The 21,116-nt window shown below is 39.3% G+C and overlaps 1 protein-coding gene across 6 annotated transcripts in view; it reads left to right on the top strand.

Annotated features, from left to right (window-relative positions):
- LOC150091024 (5'-AMP-activated protein kinase subunit gamma-1-like) overlaps positions 1-21,116 on the top strand; it is a 500,398-nt gene that overhangs the window by 405,220 nt on the left and 74,062 nt on the right. For all 6 annotated transcript variants that reach the window (XM_090373902.1, XM_090373912.1, XM_090373921.1 and 3 more), the window contains 2 exons: positions 286-412; positions 20,596-20,676. In XM_090373902.1, coding sequence (XP_090230028.1) covers positions 286-412; positions 20,596-20,676 — 208 coding nt within the window. The remainder of the gene's footprint in view (positions 1-285; positions 413-20,595; positions 20,677-21,116) is intronic.

Here is a 21,116-nt window from a genome sequence, read left to right on the forward strand (position 1 = left end):
GACTCCCAGCAGTCCTGGAAATTCCCAATGCCTTGTTTTCCAGGCTGCTGCTCAATTGCATTTCAATAGAAGTAGTGCATATTGTGTGATATTATGAAAATTCATGTTATGCTTTTATGAATTATGGTGAACATAACTAGAAAACAAAACAGTTTAAGTTTCATCTAAATTTAATTTCTATGACTCATGTAATTATTTATCTGGATTCACATCAGTAAACTAATTTTTAATTTTAAGCTCTCTTTTTGATAACTGTCTCACTAAAAGAAGCATATAAATTTTCAGCCTCTTTGATGCCATCAAAACCCTCATTCAGAACAAAGTACACAGGTTACCAGTAATAGATCCCCAGACAGGAAATGTTCTCTATATTCTCACTCATAAAAGGATTCTCAAGTTTCTTTTCCTATACGTAAGTATACTTAGCAATGTTTCATAATAAGGGTGGAGGTGGACAGTTTCATATAATTTACATTTGTGACACTAATAATTCTGAAATGTACCATATTCTTTCTTGCTGATATGTTTTATACATAAGTTTGTGTGGTACTGTTTTAATTTTTTCAGCAAATCTGTTTTAAACTTAAATATTTATTTTCCCAATTAGAAAAATGGTCATAACATGGTGGCTTAATCATAAATTCAATATTAATTTAGTTTATTGAAATGGTACTATATGTATTGTTGCAAAATCTGCAGTGCCTAGAAAGACAGTTCATTAAATTAATTGGGGCTATGCAGCACCTACTTACACTTCTTGGTGCCCCGAGGCGCTAATCCTTGGCGGGACCACCTTTAAAGATACCAGAGTCCAAAATAAAACTTGCATATATAAATATAATAAAAAAAAAAAAACGATGATTTTTACCGATCTGTTTAAACACTTTTTTTTTTTTTTTTTTTTTTTATGTGAACCCCAAACACGTGAGGTATTAGAACCTATAGTGCTTAGTACCGTGCTTGGGTTTGAGGTTAAGAAGACGAAAGAAGATATTTGTTGACATTGGACTTGAACTTCTGTAGATTGTAATTTTCAGGAAATACGTATGAAGGAAGGTTGTTCCAGAAAACGGCAGTTGAATGAATAAATGAGGAAGATGAAAAGTTGGTTCTGTGGGTTTGAAGTTGGACAGTAAATGGATGTTGGCTGGTGGCGGCACGTGTTCGGACTGTTTTGAAAGAGAGAGCAGGAATTATAGAAGCCAATTCAGAAGAACAGTGCCCATGGAAGTATCTGTAGAAGAGGCATGCAGCAGAAACAATGCGTCTATGAGAAAGCAAGTGGAGAGACTCTGTTAGAGATGAATCATTAATTAACCTAACTGCCCTCTTCTGAATGGAATCAAGAAGCCGGAGAGAGGTTTTGGGGGCACCACCCCAGATATGGGAACAATATTCCATGGCAGGGCGAATTTGCGATTTATACAGAGTGAGCAGCTGTTTGGAAGAAAAGTAACGCCGAGAGCGAAAGAGAAAACCAAGTTTTTTAGATGCAGAGGAAGCAATATTTGTAATGTGCTTGTGCCAAGAGAGATTAGAAGTCAGGGTAATCCCCAAAAGAGATATATCATTTTGCCTAGAAATCGGAGTGTCACTAAAGATAAGCATAGGAGTAGAAGAATCCTTTTTGCGAGATATAAGACAAGACTGAGTTTTAGAAGGGTTGAAATCAACTAAGTTGTCTTTGCTCCACTGGAGAATTACCTGAAGATCGGCATTTAAGGAATTGGTAGCAGATTTTCGAGAAGTTGAAGCTGATTGAGCAGGACAAGCTTTCTCAAAATGGAAAGTTGAATGCAATGTGCTATCATCGGCAAAACTATGGATAGGATTTCCAGTCAATGGAAGAAGGTCATTGATATACAAGAGGAAAAGAGTGGGGGAAAGAACTGAACCTTGGGGGACACCGGCATTAGTGGAGAAGTTAGAAGACAGAGAGCCATCTACCATCACCCTCAGTGAGCGATCAGAGAGAAAACTGGATAACCAATTACTAAAAACAGTTGGCAAACCATAAGATGGAAGCTTGTTTAGAAGACCTTTATGCCAAACACGATCAAAAGCCTTTGAGATGTCAAGAGCAACTACTTGTGTTTCACCGAACCGTTCCATTGAATTAGTCCATAAATGGGTAACATAAGCCAGAATATCACCAGTGGATCGACACTGACGGAATCCATACTGGCGATCGTTGATCAGACGGAAGGTTTCTAGGTAGTTTAAGAGTTGGCGGTTAATTGATTTCTCCATTACTTTAGAAAGAGTAGAAGTAATTGCAATGGGACGATAATTGGATGGGAGGGATTTGTCACCCTTTTTGGGAACTGGCTGGATATGAGCAAATTTCCAAGCAGAAGGAAAAACACCTTTGGAATAATAAAGTGAAAAAAGGCGGCAAAGAATAGGAGTAAGTTCAGGAGCACAGGTTTTGAGAACAAGTGGAGAAATACCATCAGGACCTGGAGCTTTCTTAGCATCAAGATTCAGCAAAATCCTTCTGATATCCTTTTGACGGAAGACCACAGGAGGCATTGAATGGAGCGTGTTGGGAATGGTGGGAGGTGTTTTACCAAGATCATTAATACATGAGCTGGAAGAAAAATGGGATGCTAGCAGGTCAGCTTTATCCTTGGCTGAAGTGGCAACAGAACCATCTGGTTTGGACAGAGGTGGTAGCAAAGATGGGCAAAAGTTGCGGCCAATAGCTTTGGCAAGAGACCAGAATGCTCGGCTACCATTAGGGCAAGAAGCAAGTTTTCTACTCTTAGCCTGTTCAAACTCTAGTTTGGACTGGTTAATAACTGCTTTACAACTGTTGCAAGCTTTGGTGTAGGCAGAAAATGAAACTGAAGAATTAGAAACAAGCCAATTACGATATGCAACATTCTTCTCTTGGACAGCCTTAGCACATTTATTGGAAAACCAAGGTTTAGATAAAGGATGAGATTTTAAAGTGGAGTGTGGGATAAAGGATTCCCTTTCTTCAAGAATAATTTCACTGACACGATCTGAGCAAACGTTGACATCAGAAGTTTTGAAACAGTAATCCGACCATGGAAAAGAAGAAAAGAAGTCTCGCAGGTCATCCCATTTTGCATTCTTGTAATGCCAAACAACACGTGGTTGGGAATAGCCATGAGATAAAGGTTCCATTGGAGAAGAGACAATCACCAAGTTGTGATCTGAAGTGCCTAAAGGACCTCTCACTTCGACCGTGTACTTAGAAGGGTTGTTTGTGAGAAAAAGATCAAGCGTATTGGCTGTATGATTAGGATTGTCCAGTATTCTTGTAGGTAAATGAACAATCTGTGCTGAACAAATGTTGTAATACTGTGAAATATAAAGAACCATACTGAGTTAAACTCTGTGTCGCGCATTGTTCACACCTCTGGTTTTAGACAATAGAGCTGCCGCTATAGAATGCACGAAATAAGAACTAAAGGGACATTCCACAATTTATCACGTCCGTAAGACGTTTACAACCAACTCCCACATATTGTACCGAGAAGTCATGCTGGTCAAATGCTTTCTTGTGTTCATAGCCAGTGGAAAAGATTAAGGCAGATAATATGCCATGGCCAACCTGTGTTCTACTGTTACACCCTATTAGAGAATTATGAGAGTGAGTTTCCTTTATTCTGGAGATTAATCTCTTCTTTCGTAGAAATGAGTTGTCCACACTTTTGGTAAATTTCACCTGTCTCTGTTTACATGATAGGTACAAGTGAGCCCGAGTTTAGATCAAGGCATTAAAAAAAACAAATTGATTTAAAAATTGGAGATTACAGAGGCCATGCAAGGGCCCCCTCTATGGTGAGGCCCGAGGCTAGCACCTTATGCCTGTTCATAAGTACAGCCCTGGGGCTATGCTAATTATACATGCTGGATTCACTTTGGAATCCCCTCATCAGACTACAGTAAACTAAAATGGTGATGGGATAATCAGTTATAAAAAATAAGCCACTGCTCTCTAAGCCAGACTAGAAATTTGAATGGTCTTGGATCTTGGCAGTCTTTTAGTTATGGTTGAAACTGGTGATTCATGCATTAATGTGTCTAGATGAGTTGCCAAACAGATTGTGAAAAGTAACAACTCTCTACAGTGCTGCAATTTCAAGATACAAAATCAGTCTCCAGACTTTCTGATCACAGCTTATATATGTGAAATGAATCAAGAAGTTTTTGGACGGTTCAGTTCCTGCCGATAAGTTTGTTACATTGTTTTGCTACATATTTAAAAAGATGTAAGAAACTGGAGTTGAAAGGAGAGTGGTCTGAACTGCTGTTCAGAACACTGCCTTTTCCTTAAAACTTTAAGGAAAAGGCATCCACATTTTTACACTGACTGAAAATAGAAATAAGGTAGTTAACACCAAGTGATTTGCAGTTTTATAAGGAATTTTTTTTTTCCTGATACACAGTCAGTGTATCAGGGAAAAAACTTGACAGTCCAGTGTTTACTGTAGTTTTGAGGGGTGTCAGGAGCCAGCTGTGTGCCCTGGACACAGCTGGCTCCTGACACGCAACTTCACCAAACAAATCTGCATTTCCCTGTGAATGGGAGACATTTGGATTCCAGTTCTTGACCCCCTCCACGATGTCCAGGCTCATGCTTCTAACCTGGCAAGATATTATAAATAGAAAACTATTTATACTATCTTCGCCTCTCGAGAGATGATGGGAATATATTATAAATAGTTTTCTTGAGGAAGTTAGAACTACTGTTGCCTTTGATTCTGTTTATGGATTCACCAAAATTTATTTTTATTTCAGCCCAATCAAACTAGAAACATTTCTGGTTTTATGACTGGATATTTCTCTTGTTTAATTTGGTTGCTGGAAGAAGCAGTAGTTAACTGACAACTGTGATTTTCTTGAAATAATTTTCATTCTTATATTGATCTTTACTATTGCTTAGTAGTCTGTTTTCCTCTTACTGAGAACATCTTTTCAGTTAATTGAAAGAACTATTGAAAAGGCTAACATATGGTCCTTGAGGTTGTCACAGACATTCTCTCAGATATGCCAGACAAGCTGTACTTGCTATCTGGGGGTCTAAAACACTGATGGAACTGATATTTGGGTGACACTCAAGTTAAGTGGACCCAATTTTGGCGAAGTCTGGATGGTCTGGGACAGCCAAATCCTCCACTTGCACCTTCACGAGGGTGGGACTTTTAGTAATCCTGGGTATAACCTCCATACACAAGTACATGGTAGGTGACCACCCAGGTGTGAACCAACGTAAGCAGGGATCGAGGTGTGGTGCAAACACCACATGGGGGAATGCCGCCCCTCTATGTTACCAGCCAGTACTAGGTAGTAGATGACTCATCAACCGGAGAAATACCACCACTTTGCTTATTGGAGGCTTGAAGTGGTGGAACCCATGTTTAGTCTCTAGAGCTAAGTTCCGGTCAATCCTTCCCTCTCTCTTCCATAATGCAGTATGATTGATGACTTTTGAAGCTATGATGAACGTCGTGGCGAGATCCAGTATTCTCTAAAACGGTGTTCGCAGGCTGGCCGCTAGTTAGTACACCAGACCGAACCTATTGGTAACTCTCTAGGAGGCTTCCGGATCAGCTAGTGTATAATCTTGCTACCTCTACTCTGCCAGATAGTGACTGGAGGGAGTCCGAGTAGTGTGTATGCGGGGAGCATTGTCGAGGCCACATTATGTCAAGGATCTGGGTATATTCTTACCACGTGTACACCATATCCAACAATTTCATTACTTCATACAGCATGTACCACTCACTTTTTCTTACTATTGAATACACCAGGAATTGTTAAACTAATAGAGCAAGCTTATCTGCGAAAAGATCTAAACTTCCCAAGCACTTCCTAATTCATTTCACAAATATACATGGTCTCAATTCTAATCTCAACGATGTCCATTTCCACTTGCAGTCTGCCAAACCCCATGTACTTTTTCTGACAGAATTTCAGTTATTGGTTGATTCAACTACTGCTCATCTCAGATGTCCAAATTATTCGCTGTATGATTCCTTTCGCCTCAAAGGTGGTACTTGTGCATATACTTTTTCTGACAGAATCTCAGTTATCGGTTGATTCAACTACTGCTCATCTCAGATGCCCAAATTATTCGCTGTATGATTCCTTTCGCCTCAAAGGTGGTACTTGTGCATATGTCCATTCTGATATTTCCTGTCAGAGACTTGGCAATTTGGAATCTCCTCTCTTTGATCTTCTCTGGCGCAAAATCTCTCTACCTCAATGTGTCAAATTCATCTGTTGTCTCTACTGTTCTCCCAACTCCACTAATCACTTGGAGCTCCTGGCAACCCAAAGGTCGTGGGTTCGAATCCCCCCCCCCTCGGGCTTGGATCAAAGTACTGCAAAAACCTTGGGAGGTGCATTATGGCCACAGAAGCCGATGCGCCAACAACTACCAAAAAAAAAAAAAAAAAAACTTGGAGCTCTGACTTCCTCTCTTTGCAACTTGACTTTCTCCTGTCCAACTTTCCTAACAGTGAGGTAATTTTCCTTGGTGATTTTAATGTTCACAGCACCAGCTGGCTTCCGTTTTCTAGTCACACCGACCCAGCAGATCGAGATGCTGAGGCTTTTGCAATTACTAATGACCTAGCACAGATTGTTCATTTACCTACAAGAATTCCGGACAATCCTAATCATACAGCCAATACGCTTGATCTTTTTCTCACAAACAACTCTTCTAAGTACACGGTTGAAGTGAGAGGTCCTTTAGGCACTTCAGATTACAACTTGGTGATTGTCCCTTCTCCAGTGGAACCTTTATCTCATGGCTATTCACAACCTCGTGTTGTTTGGCATTACAAGAATGCAGAATGGGATGACCTGCGAGACTTCTTTTCTTCTTTTCCTTGGTCGGATTACTCTTTCAAAATTTCTGATGTCAACGTTTGCTCAGATCGTGTCAGTGAAATTATTCTTGAAGAAAGGGAATCCTTTATCCCACACTCCACTTTAAAATCTCATCCTTTATCTAAACCTTGGTTTTCCAATAAATGTGCTAAGGCTGTTCAAGAGAAGAATGTTGCATATCGTAATTGGCTTGTTTCTAATTCTTCAGTTTCATTTTCTGCCTACACCAAAGCTTGCAACAATTGTAAAGCAGTTATTAATCAGTCCAAACTAGAGTTGGAATAGGCTAAGAATAGAAAACTTGCTTCTCGCCCTAATGGTAGCCGAGCATTCTGGTCTCTTGCCAAAGCTATTGGCCGTAACTTTTGCCAATCTCTGCTCCCACCTCTGTCCAAACCAGATGGTACTGTTTTCACTTCAGCCAAGGATAAACCTGACCTGCTAGCATCCCATTTTTCTTCGAGCTCATGTATTAATGATCTTGGTAAAACACCTGCCACCATTCCCAACACACTCCATTCAATGCCTCCTGTGGTCTTCCGTCAAAAGGATATCAGAAGGATTTTGATGAATCTTGATGCTAAGGAAAGCTCCAGGTCCTGATGGTATTTCTCCCCTTGTTCTCAAAACCTGTGCTCCTGAACTTACTCCTATTCTTTGCCGCCTTTTTTCGCTTTCTTATTCCAAAGGTGTTTTTCCTTCTGCTTGGAAATTTGCTCATATCCAGCCAGTTCCTAAAAAGGGTGACAAATCCCTCCCATCCAATTATCGTCCCATTGCAATTACCTCTACTCTTTCTAAAGTAATGGAGAAATCAATTAACCGCCAACTAAACTACCTAGAAACTCTTAAACTACCTAGAAACCTTCCATCTGATCAACTATCGTCAGTATGGATTCCATCAGTGTCGATCCACTGGTGATATTCTGGCTTGTGTTACCCATTTATGGACTAATTCAATGGAAAGGTTAGGTGAAACACAAGTAGTTGCCCTTGACATCTCAAAGGCTTTTGATCGTGTTTGGCATAAAGGTCTTATAAACAAGCTTCCATCTTATGGTTTGCCAACTGTTTTTAGTAATTGGTTATCCAGTTTTCTCTCTGATCGCTCACTGAGGGTGATGGTAGATGGCTCTCTGTCTTCTAACTTCTCCACTGATGCTGGTGTCCCCCAAGGTTCAGTTCTTTCCCCCACTCTTTTCATCTTGTATATTAATGACCTTCTTCCATTGACTGCAAATCCTATCCATAGTTTTGCCGATGATAACATATTGCATTCCACTTTCCATTTTGAGAAACCTTGTCCTGCTCAATCAGCATCAACTTCTCGAAAATTTGCTACCAATTTCTTAAATTCCGATCTTCAGGTAATTCTCCAGTGGGGCAAAGACAACTTAGTTGATTTCAACCCTTCTAAAACTCAGTCTTGTTTTATATCTCGTAAAAAGGATTCTTCTGCTCCTATGCTTATCTTTCGTGATACTCCGATTTCTAGGCAAAATGATATATCTCTTTTGGGGATTACCCTTACGTCTAATCTCTCTTGGTACAAGCACATTACAAATATTGCTTCCTCTGCATCTAAAAAACTTGGTTTTCTCTTTCGCTCTTGGCATTACTTTTCTTCCAAACAGCTGCTCACTCTGTATAAATTGCAAATCCGCCCTGACATGGAATATTGTTCCCACATCTGGGGTGGTGCCCCCAAAACCTCTCTCAGGCTTCTTGATTCCATTCAGAATAGGGCAGTTAGGTTAATTAATGATTCATCTCTAACAGAGTCTCTCCACTCGCTTTCTTCTAGATGTACTATTTATGCTGCATGCCTCTTCTACAGATACTTCCATGGGCACTGTTCTTCTGAATTGGCTTCTATAATTCCCGCTCTCTCTTTCAAAACAGTCCGAACAAGTGCTGCCACCAGCCAACATCCATTTACTGTCCAACTTCAAACCCACAGAGGCGCCTTCGAAGCCAGGTGGGAAGGAGCAGCAGTGCGTAGCACACGCTTCTTGATTAGACCGGGGTTCGAGCCCGTCACCACCAAATACGGAGGATGCGGAAAGGTCAGGGAATGACCACCGCATATCCCGGAGCAATATGGCCTTAGTTGCCAATGCTTCTAAAAAACCCAATAACAAAACAAACCCATAGAACCAACTTTTTATCTTCCTCATTTATTCATTCAACTGCCGTTTTCTGGAACAACCTTCCTTTATGTGTATTTCCTGACAATTACAATCTACAGAAGTTCAAGTCCAATGTCAACAAATATCTTCTTTCGTCTTCTCAACCTACAACCCAAGCACGGTACCAAGTACTATTGTTTCTAATACCTCTCGTATTTGGGGTTCACATAAAAAAAAAAAATAAAATAATAATAATATTTGTTTACTTCTGTCATCTTTCACAATTTTTGAGTAGCACCTGTATATCAATATATTCATCTGTATATGTGTAACAGTGAATGCATGGAATTTAGGGAAATTGGCTATTGGAGGCCCTTGAAAAATTCATCAATCACAGTTTTGGGTCATATTTGGTAATGAACTTTTGCTTTAAATGAAATTGCAAGTTTCTTAGATGCCGGTAGGCCCTTCATATCTATCAAAGCTCATTATTAAAGTAATAATTGCATATAATATGGTTTGAATACTACAGTTATAGTTTAAAAAACAAGAGTGTTACAGAAATAATGTTTTTACTAATTTTGAGTGGACTAGTGCATGGTGATTGGTAGTCTCCAGAATGGTTTTAATATACATATACCAAATGTCTATTTATGATATGCAATTGACTTTTCTGTTCTTGAGCAATTATATAGAATTTAAGATAACTGAAAAAGCAGGCTCTGTTATATAAAAAAATATAATAAATTTATATTTTAAAAATTGCACACACGCAGCTTTGTTGAACAGTCATTGAGGGGACTGAAATATTTTTAAAATATTTCAGTCCCCTCAATTAAACATTATTATTATACACTGAGTAGACAGAGATATTTAAAATATTTCTGTCCACTCAGTGTATGTTAGCACACTATGTACTAACATACACTGAGTGGACAGAAATCATGGGATACCTACCGAGTACTGGGTAGGTCTACCTTTCGCCTAGATATGGGCAGTCACATGGCAAGGCCACTAGTTCACAAAAGTGTTCCACAGGTATTTCCATCCATGCTTGCTGCACCACTGTCCATAATTCTGTCACATTCCTGGGTGGTAAAATCTGTGGAAAATTCTTTGAACCATGTTCTAGTCACCACAGCTCTATGAAGAGGCACATTATCCTGCTGGAAGAGTTCATTGCCCTGTGGGTGCACGATGTGACCATGAAGGGATGCAGATGGTCTGCAAGGATGGACACATAACCTGGACCATTCAGAGATCCATCTAGGGATGTATCAGAGGTCCCAATGTGTGCCAGTTGAACACTCCCCAAACCATTACCGACCATCCACCTGCCTGAACAGTTCCTTGTTGACATTACAGGTGCATTGCTTCATGCGATTTCCGCACCCTCCTGTCCGCCTCAAAATCACTGGAAACGAGACTCATCAGACCAGGAGACCCATCTCCAATCATCCAGGGCCCTGTGCCGATGTTCTTTCACCCAGTTGAGGCATAGAGTCCTGTGTCTTGCTGTTAGCAATGGGACTCTGATGGGTCGGTGGCTCCCATAACTATTATGGCTAATGATCGCCTGATGGTCTTGGTGGAGACATTTCTGGCACCTCCCTCATTGAAGTCGGCAGTGATTTGTACCACTGTCACTCTCCGGTTGGCTGAAGCATTTCGAGACAGATGTTGATGGCCACGTTCATTCACCATATTTCTCCACCAACAACGCTGTCCACGATGAGATATTATTCCGGAAATGACGTATTCCCGATACACTCTTGATACTGTCAAACAGGGATAGTGCAATTTCTGTACCACCTCTACGATAGAGTGACCCATGCGTCGGACACCCACTATCATCCCTCTTTCAAAGTCGGTTAATTCACAACGTTTATCCATAAGGACATCGAATTACCATCTACGTGAATGCAGTGATACAATATACCTGCCAAGCGGTGGGTTTGTCCACTAGGTGAGAGGGGTAACAGCGTTGCATTTCCCGGGAACCAGGTATCCCATGAATTCTGTCCTTTCAGTGTATATGCATACATTACAACACAATTATATATATATATATATATATACAGTATTATTAGTGAAGAATTGTTGAAAAGGCTAGCATATGGTATATTTTCTTTTCAGTCGTGTGGTTTACAGTAGTACCTGTATTCCATTTAGATGCATATACTACCATAGCACCTGTATGGTATACAGGTGCTATGGTAGTATATTCATCTGTATACATATAACAACAACCTTTTTGGTCCACGAGATTGTTGCAGACATTCTCTCAGGTGTGACAATCTGAAGTTTGCTACATTGGAGTCTAATGATAGAATTCATTAGACCATGATATGCATATGACACTCATGAGTTAAGTGCACCAAATTTCATTGAAGTCTTTTTATTCTGCAACAACCAAGCCTCTGCTTGCACCTTCATGGTGGTGGGACTGTTAGTAAATCTGGGTATAGCTTCATATGCAAGTCCGGAAATATGGCACCTAGTATACTGGAGGTGATCACACAGATGCGAAGCAGCATAAGCAGGGGTTGAGGTGTGCCATTCACACCACACAGGAATGTCACCCTCAATGTTATTAGGCAACATGACTCATTAATCGGTGCAATACCACCACTTTGCTTATTGGAGGATTGAAGTGGTGAAACCCATGTTCAGTCTCAAGAGCAGATCTCCACCAATCGCCCATCTCTTCCATCATGCAGTATGAATGATGACTTTTGAGGTTGTGATGAGATCAGCAAGATCAGTCTTCCTTACATTTTGAGGTTACAGCCCTAAAATGGTTTGCAGGCTTGCCACTAGATAGTCCACTGGCTCAAAGCTAATAGTAACTTTCTAGGAGGTGTCCAGATCATCTATTGCATAATCTCACTGCCCCTACTCTGTCAGACAATGACCAGAGAGAATAGAGTAGTGTTGTTGAGGTGATGGGTGTGTTCTTGCCATGTGTATGCCATATTCAAAAATTTAATTGCTTCGTTAAGCATGCCACACCCACCTTTTCACACTTCTGAATACATCACGAATAGTCAAACTAATAGAACAAACTTATATATGAAAAGATCTAAACCTCCCAAACACTTTGCCATTCATTGGAACTGGGCCAAACATATATTGGCCCAGTTCCAATCTCAGTGATGTCCATTTCCACTTACAGTCTGCCAAGCCCCACTTACTTTTTCTGACAAAATCCCAATTATCCATTGATTCGGACATTTCAAATCATAGTTGTCCTAATTATTTGCTGTACGTTTCCCTTTCTCTTGAAAAGTGATATGTGTGCTCTGGTATTACCTGTCAGGGACAGTAATTTGGAATCTCCTCTTTTTCAATCTTATCTAGCTTAAAATCTCTACCACATTCTGTCAAATTCACCTGTTGTCTCTATCATTCTTCCAACTCCACTAACCACTTGGAACTCTTTGACTTCCAATATGCTTCCATCTTATGGATTGCCAACTATTTTTTGTTATTGAGTATCAAGTTTTCTCTCCAACTGCTCACTGTGGGGGATGGTAGATGGCTCTGTCTTCTTTGTGTAATTGGAGTCTTTCCTCATATGGCCGTCCTACTGCCAATCTCACCATTCAAGTTGCCCATCTTTGGACCCTTTCAGGAAGCTCAGTGTCTTCTAACTTCTCCACTAATGTTGGCATTCCCCAAGATTCAGCTTTTTCCTCTTGTTTATTAATGACTTTCTTCCATTGACTAGAAATCCTACCCATAGTTTTTATGATGATAGCACATTGCACCTTCTAGTTTGAGAAAACTTGCCCACCCTAAACAACTTCAACTTCTCGAATATCCACTTCCAATTTCTTAAATGCTGATCTCCAGGTAATTCTCCCTTGCAATTAACTTGTTTGCAATTAAAATGACTGTTAATTTCAGTCATTTTAAAACTCACTCCTGTCTTATTATTATTATTAGCCATATGGTGCAAGGAAGCCTGAAGCTTATGCTGCAACAGCCAAAAAAAAATTTCTGAATTACCCTGAGAGAGAGAGAGAGAGAGAGAGAGAGAGAGAGCAGGAGTGAGAAGTAGAAAGTAATCACCAAGAGAGAGAAGGATGGTACCAGCTCAGGACCCTGGGTGTGCCAAGCCCATACTCACCAGATGTGAGTCCCTAGGGAATATATCTTTGATGACACTCTGATTTCTACACATGATCACATATCTCTATTGGGTATTACCCTTCTACTCTCTCTCCTGGCATAAGCACATCACAAATATTGCTTACTCTGTATCTAAAAAACTGGGTGTTCTATTTTACTCTCAGCATTACTTTTATTTTAAACAGTGACTCACTCTGTACAGATCTCAAATCCACTGTACCATGGAATACCATTCCCACATCTCAGGTGGTGCCTCCTAACCCCTCTCTCTCTAGATGCACAGAATTTTTCAATTGTATCTCCATAACTCATGATAGGAATAGTTTTCGCCATATAGTACGCCATATACTACAAGGATTATGACCTCCCTATCTTTTGCTGCACTGGCAAAAAAAAAAAAAAAAAAAAAAATTACATGTTTCCCTCCTCGCACAGGTAACTATCTAGTTGACTTTTGAATTCATTGAAACTGTTAGCCTCAACTACCTGCAAGGGCAACTTGTTCTAGCAATCACTCCAGCAAAGCTAAAAGAAAACTTCTTATGATCTAATTTAAACCTCAACCCCTATAATTTGAATTTATGAATTTATTTTTTTTAATTTTCCTAGTTCTCTAATTCTTTATAACAGTGAGAATTCTACCTTCATTCATTTTACTAATCCCTCTTCGAGCCTTGTAAACCTCAATCAGGTCATCACTGAGGTGCCTGGTTGCCAAGCTCTGTAGCTCATGTAATCGGGGTCTTTCCTCATATGGTCGTCCTACTGCCAATCTCACCATTCAAGTTGTCCATCTTTGGATCCTTTCAGGAAGCTCAGTGTCTTTTTTCAGATGAGGTGTCCATACTTGAACACAAATTCCAGATTTGTTCTTAAAATTGTCATATACAGTAGGATTATGACCTTCCTATCTCTTCAGGATAACATTTGATAAATCATCAGTCGGACACCATGGGCTTTACTGGCTGCCTGTTTACATTGTTCAGAAAACTTTATACCTGCCTGTATTATAACTTCCAGATCCATTTCCTCTTCCACTGTTTTTAATTCAACTCCACCAAGTATATAATTTATTTGTGGGTTTTCTGGGTTGATTTTGTGAATATTCCCCAAGTGTAAGATCTTGCATTTAGCAGCAATAAAACAGCTTCTCTGATCATCTTTGAAGTCTGTTCGAGTCATCCTGAAGGAGTGCTGCTTGGTATTGATCATTAACAACTCTGCCAATCTTTGTCGTCTGCAAATTTTGACATTATGCCTTCTATCCTTTCATCAATGTCATTTATGAAAATGAGAAACAACAGTGATCCAAGAACCGATCTTCGAGGGACCCCACTCCTGATGTTACTCCAATCTTAAAAATATGCATTAATCACAACCCTTTGCCCTCAGCCACTCAGAAATCCATCTTAGAATCTTACTAGTAATCCCAACCTGCTCAAGCTTAGACAGTAACCTCTCATGAGGGACTGAGTCACCTGCTTTGCTAAAATCCAAATAAACAATGTCGAAATTGTTCCCTAAATCTAGCTCATGAGTAACTGTGTCAAAATGGCCTGCTAAGTTAATTAAGCAAAATTTACCTTTAACAAAGCCATATTGTGTGTCCCTCAGAATGCAATATCTATCTAAATATCTCTGGATTGCACTCTTAATAATTGTCTCAAAGATATTTCCAAACACTGAAGTCACAGTAACCTGTCTGCCAGTTTCACTCTTAGGACAGCTTTTATGTATTGGTGATACATTGGCACTTCTCCAATCCAAAGGAATCCTCCTGAATCCAAAGATGCCCTCATAATTAACCTCAATGGTTTAGTCTCTCAAGCTCTTCCTGAAAACTACAGGGAGTATGCTGTCAACTCCGAGAGCTTTACTTACTTTTATGCTCAAAACATTTTCTAATAAACAGTCATCTGTAATTACGACATCACTAATTTCATATGGCTCAATCTTACCAACAGCCTCTTTTCAGCATAAAGGGTCGTTCATCAATAACGACCGATGCAAAGTACCTATTCAGTTCATTCGCAACATCAGCTGAGTTGTCTAAGACTTTTGGGCAGATGGGCTAAGAAGTGGCAACTGAATTTTTAACCTTTACAAATGCAAAGTACTGCATATGGGTAGAAGTAACCCCAGAGAAACGTACCAACTCTGTGGTACTGCACTTAAGGTGGTAGAAAATGAAAAAGACTTGGGAGTAATTGTGCAGTCAGATATGAAGTTTTCTGAGCAATGCAGACAGGCTGCCAGTTCAGGTCATGGGGTTTTATCAATGATATATAGGAATTTTGCTAACAGGGAGAAGGAGGTGATTGTCCCTCTGTATAAGGCAATCGTCAGGCCACGCCTTGAGTACTGCGTACACGTCTGGAGGCCTCATTTTAGGAAGGATGTAGATTTACTTGATCGTGTACAGAGAAGGGCAACAAGATTGGTGAGGGGAATGAAGGGATCTTCTTACCAAGAGAGGCTTAAGTTCTGCAAATTGCAGTGACTGGAGACTAGGCACCTGTGCGGCGATCTGATTGAGGTGTATAAGGCCTTGAATGGGTTGAGCACGCTGAATTCTGATGGGATCCTTCCACTTGTTCAGATTACGAACCTAAGGGGGCATAAATTCAAATTAAGAAAAGACAGATGTAGAATAGATGTGCGGAAATTTGCCTTTAGCCAGCGGGTGGTTAATTGCTGGAACCAACTTCCATCTGTCGTTGTGAAAGTTGATAGGTTGAATAAATTTAAGGAGGAACTGGACAGGCATTTGGAGGGAATGGTGTGATTTTTTTTTTTTTTTTTTGGCTGATGCTGCATAAACTCATACACTTGCTTTCTTGCATCACATGCCACCACTACTACTACTACTTTCCCACACCCAGTGCACAAGGGTCCAATCTGATTAGCTTTATTCTTTGTTGTATTCACATACATGAAAAATTCCTTGTCTTTGTTTTTTCCCACTCATATGCATCCTTGGCCTCCCTAACCTTATTTGCGGTAATATTACAGATCATCTTGTATCTATTATAGGCTTCAGTATTGCTCATAACTGTTCCATGCTATCTTTTTCTACTCAATTTGACCAGTCATCCATTTCAGCATCCTTCCCCTGCAGTATTTTCTTAAAGGTATGTATGTGTTTGTATTGTTTGATTTAAAAGTATTTTATAATTCAAATGTATTCACCATCCCTCTCCAATCTGCCCAGTTCACAGATGCCTTATAGCACCTTAAACTGTCAAATTCCCCTCTTAACACCATATTGTGTGTCCCTCAGAATGCCATATCTATCAAAATGTCTCTGGATTGCACTCTTAATCATTGTCTCAAAGATTTTTCCAAACACTGAAGTCAGAGTAACCTGTCTACCAATTTCACTCTTAGGACAGCTTTTATGTATTGCCAATACATTGGCACTTCTCCAATCCGAAGGAATCCCCCTGAATCCAGAGATGCCGTCATAATTAACCTCAATGGTTTAGTATACTCTCTCAAACTTTTAGGTGCCTCCATAGCCAGGTAGGAAGGAGCAGCAGTGCGTAGCACACGCTTCTTGATTAGACCGGGGTTCGAGCCCATCACCACCAAATACGGAGGATGCGGAAAGGTCAAGGAATGACCACCGGCATATCCCAGAGCAATATGGCCTTAGTTGCTAATGCTCCTAAAAACTAAAAAAATAACAAATAACAATAACTCTCAAGCTCTTCCCGAAAACTACAGGGAGTATGCTGTCAACTCCGAGAGCTTTACTTGCCTTTATGGTCAAAAGTTTTTCTAATAAACAGTCATCTGTAATTACGACATCACTAATTTCATATGGCTCAGTCTTACCGACAGCCTCTTTTCAGCATAAAGGGTCGTTCATCAATAACGCCTGATGCAAAGTACCTATTCAGATCATTCGCAACATCAGCTGAGTTGTCTGAGACTTTCCCACACCCATTGCACAAGGGTCCAATCTGATTAGTTTTCTTCTTTGTTGTATTCACATACATGAAAAATTCCTTGTCCCCATTCTTTGCTCTCTTCGCCAGTGCTTTCTCATGTGCATCCTTGTCCTCCCTAACCTTATTTGCGGTAATGACACTTCCACAGCCAGGTGGGCAGGAGCAGCAGTGCATAGCACATGCTTCTTGATTAGACCGGGGTTCGAGCCTGTGACCACCAAATATGGAGGATGCGGAAAGGTCAGGGAATGACCACCGCATATCCCCGGAGCAATATGGCCTTAGTTTCTAATGCTCCTAAAAAACAAATAGCAACAACAACATTTGCGGTAATATTACAGATCAACTTGTATCTATTATAGACTTCAGTACTTTTCATTGCTCATAACTGTCCAATGCTATCTTTTTCTGCTCAATTTGACCAGTCATCCATTTCAGCATCCTTCTCCTGCAGTATTTTCTTAAAGATATGTATGTGTTTGTATTGTTTTATTTAAAAGTATTTTATAATTCAAATGTATTCGCCATCCCTGCAATCTGCCCAGTTCACAGATGCCATATAGCACCTTAAACTGTCAAATTCCCCTCTTCTGAAGTTAAAACCTGTCTTTACCTTTAACTACTGCAACATCTTTCTTCATCTTCCAGCTGAAGATTGAATGATCACTTCCTACGATGGTTCCTGTACTTTAAATCCTATGATGATTCCTGTACTTTAAATCCTAATCCTCATCATTACTAATGAATTGTCTGATTCATTAGTAATGATGAGGTCAAGAATGTTCTTGCCCATAGTACTTTCTCTAGCAATCTGGTACAAATAGTAATCATCTAGTTTATTTAAAAAGTTTTTCCCATCACAAGTTTCCCACACCCAGTGCACAATCTTCTGGTCTGTAGATTACTCCCACTCGTTTTTCCTCTGCTTCCAACTAACTTTTCCTTTGTTTCCACTAACAGATCTCTTAGTTTAACCTCTGTTCTGGGGAAAATAATGGAGTCACTGGTTAAAGAAGCATTGCAGGATCATCTAGATAAGACCGCAGTAATAATTCAGACACAGCATGGGGGAACGTTAGGGGGTTTGTTAGAGGGAAATCTTTTCTGAACAGTTTGATTGGATACTATAATGTGGTCACAAAGGAAATGGATGCAGAAACTAATTTCGATATCATATACTTGAATTTTAGGAAAGCTTTTGATGCTTTTGCAAATGGAAGACTACAGTACAAATTGAAGCAGTATGGCATTAAGGGCAAGTTTCTACAATGGATAAAAGGATGGTTGATTGGGAGAAGACAGAGTGGTAATCAATAGATCTTTGTCGACTAATGGTATTAGTGGAGTCCCCCAGTGTTCGGCCTTCTTGTTTTGTATATTTATCCAATGATGTTGATGAAGGTATATCAGGCTTAATGTGCAAGTTTGCAGATGATACAAAGGTTTGGCTGGAATGACAGTATGCTACTGCAACAGGATCTAGAAAAATTGGGTAGATGGGAAGAGAAGTGGCAACTGAAGTCTAACATTGACAAATGCAAAGTACTGAATATGGGTAGCAGTAACTCCAGAAAAACATACCAACTGTGTGGTACTACACTCAATGTGATAGAGAATGAAAAAGACTTGGAGTAATTGTGCAGTCAGATATGTAAAGTCTTATGAGCAGTGCAAAGAGGCTGCCAGTGCAGATCATGCAGTCTTGTCAGTGTTATACAGGAATTTTGTTAGTAGGGATAAGGAGGTGATTATCCCTTATACAAAGGGATAATCACCCTTTGTATAACTTATCCTCCTTATCCTCCCTGATCAGGGCACACCTTTGGTACAATGTACATGTCTGCGGGCTTCATTTTAGGAAGGATGTAGAGTTGCTGGAATGAGTACAGAGAAGGACAACAAGGTTGGTAAGGGGAATGAAGGGGTCCTCTTACCAAGAAACGCTTAAGTTCTGCAAATTGCAGCAGCTGGAGGCTAGGCACCTTCAAGGTGATCTGACTGAGGTGTATAAGGCCTTGAATGGTTTAATCAGCCTCAGTGCTGATGGGATCCTTCCTCTTGCTCAGATTACGAACCTGAGGTGGGCATAAATTCAAATTGAGGAAAGACCGTTGTAGAATAGATGAGTGGAAATTTGCCTTAGTCAGTGGATAATTGATTGCTCTAACAAACTTCCATCGGTTGTGTGTTGTAGATAGCTTAAATAAATTCTAAGAAGAACTAGACAAACCTTTAGAGCAAATCGGTGGGTGAAATGGGAAGTGTTTTTTTTTTTTTTTTTTTGGCCTGATGCTGTATAAGCTTGCTTGCTTGCTTGCTTGCATTATATGCCTCTACTAATGCTAATGCTAAATCTCACCACACAGATTCTTTGCTCACAGACATTGCGATCCCAGTGAAGCAGCTCAGATTCCAACAAGATTGATGCCATTCAAACCTTTTTATTTGTGCTATGTTGAACAGGTAAATTTTTTAATGTCTGAGATTTTCTTTTGACAAATTTCTTTCTTTTCTGTGCCCTTCAAATTAGCACAAATGAGGACTCTGATAAAATCTCCTGACAAGTTTACCACTTATGCTCTTTTCACCCATGAATTTTAATCTTCTGTTAGGTATTAAAAAAAAAATAAAAAATAAATAAAAAAAATACTCCTGTCTCATCCACATTAAAAATGCCCTTCTTTGCATATCCTTCATGCTCTCTTTGTGCCAAACCAAATGTAATCACTCCAGAATGCTCAAGTTCAGTGCTATTTTCTTCTGGTCCCCGGTCACTCCTATGAAGCACATGCATTTTTTAATGGCTGTAGTGTTCCTGTTTAAACTGTTTTCCCTCTTGTATTGCTTCTTTTTTTTTTTAAATGTTATTCTTTTTTTAAAATAATTTTCATTATTTTTAACCTAGATATACAAGGACCATTTGAAAAGTTGGTGGCTTGGTAGAATGCTAAAAAGAATGCTAAAAAACAAATGAACTGGTGCACTATGACCTCCGTTGTCAATGTGCCAGTAAACACCAAAATAACAACAACAACCTGTACCCATATCATCATAAGATTGCTTCACTTACCTTTGATTGGATATTTGATTCTTTCTTATTTTTTCTCTATTGTTTTGGTAATAGAGCATAACAAATGGAAATATTCATCCTTCAATATGTCACACGATGAATTTTTGTCCCGTCATCTTAGCGCAGGTTCTTATAACTCCTCTACAGACACATGATTAGAATATCGTTTTATGCAGTGCCATTTTTTACTTCTAGTACTGTGGAATTTTTTGTTTCTCCCACCATCATCCATTTTAAATATCAGTCCTATGCAATCAGCCACTTTCTAACTGACTTAGTTTAATTATGTCCCCTCTGTATATGATTTTTTTGTAAGTGAAAATAAAATTCATAACTATATTAATGGAAATAACTGGATTACTTTGCTATTTTGTATTTTTAAATTACATATTTCTGACATCAATTAATGAAATTTTAATGAATGATATTTTAATTGCAGTATTATGAACTGCCTCATCCTAATTATGCAAATCAAACTCTCAGAGAATTGAAGATTGGCACATATGATAATATTGCCACAGTAAGTCGTACTGTTTTTAAGTATTCTCAAACGATTTTATATTCTGTATGATTGAAAGTACTTTGCATGATCTTTTATATTACTGCATTCAGTATGTTTCTTTATGAAAATCTCTTTTCACTAGTATAAAACTAATAAAAATGAGCCAGTATGGAACTTGCATACTGAAGCACTTAAAATCAAATATATATGAGCTTTGTTATGAACTTGATGGACATATATGAGGGGATATCAAAAAGTTCATACCCTTACCTAGAAATAATAGCCCTAGAAAGGTGAAACTTCACAGGAATTTTAATCCTTTTCTGTGTACTCTATGTATAGTAACACATTTCTCCCATCTATGTATCAGTTGTTTAATGCCTTGATCATAGAAGTCCACACTTTTTGCCTGAAACCACAGTTCCACTTCATTGATGACTTCTTGAGATGAATCAAAG

Source organism: Mastigoproctus giganteus, chromosome 1 (genome assembly GCF_048544385.1).
Source record: "Mastigoproctus giganteus isolate SK-2022 chromosome 1, ASM4854438v1, whole genome shotgun sequence".
NCBI lineage: Eukaryota > Metazoa > Arthropoda > Arachnida > Uropygi > Thelyphonidae > Mastigoproctus > Mastigoproctus giganteus.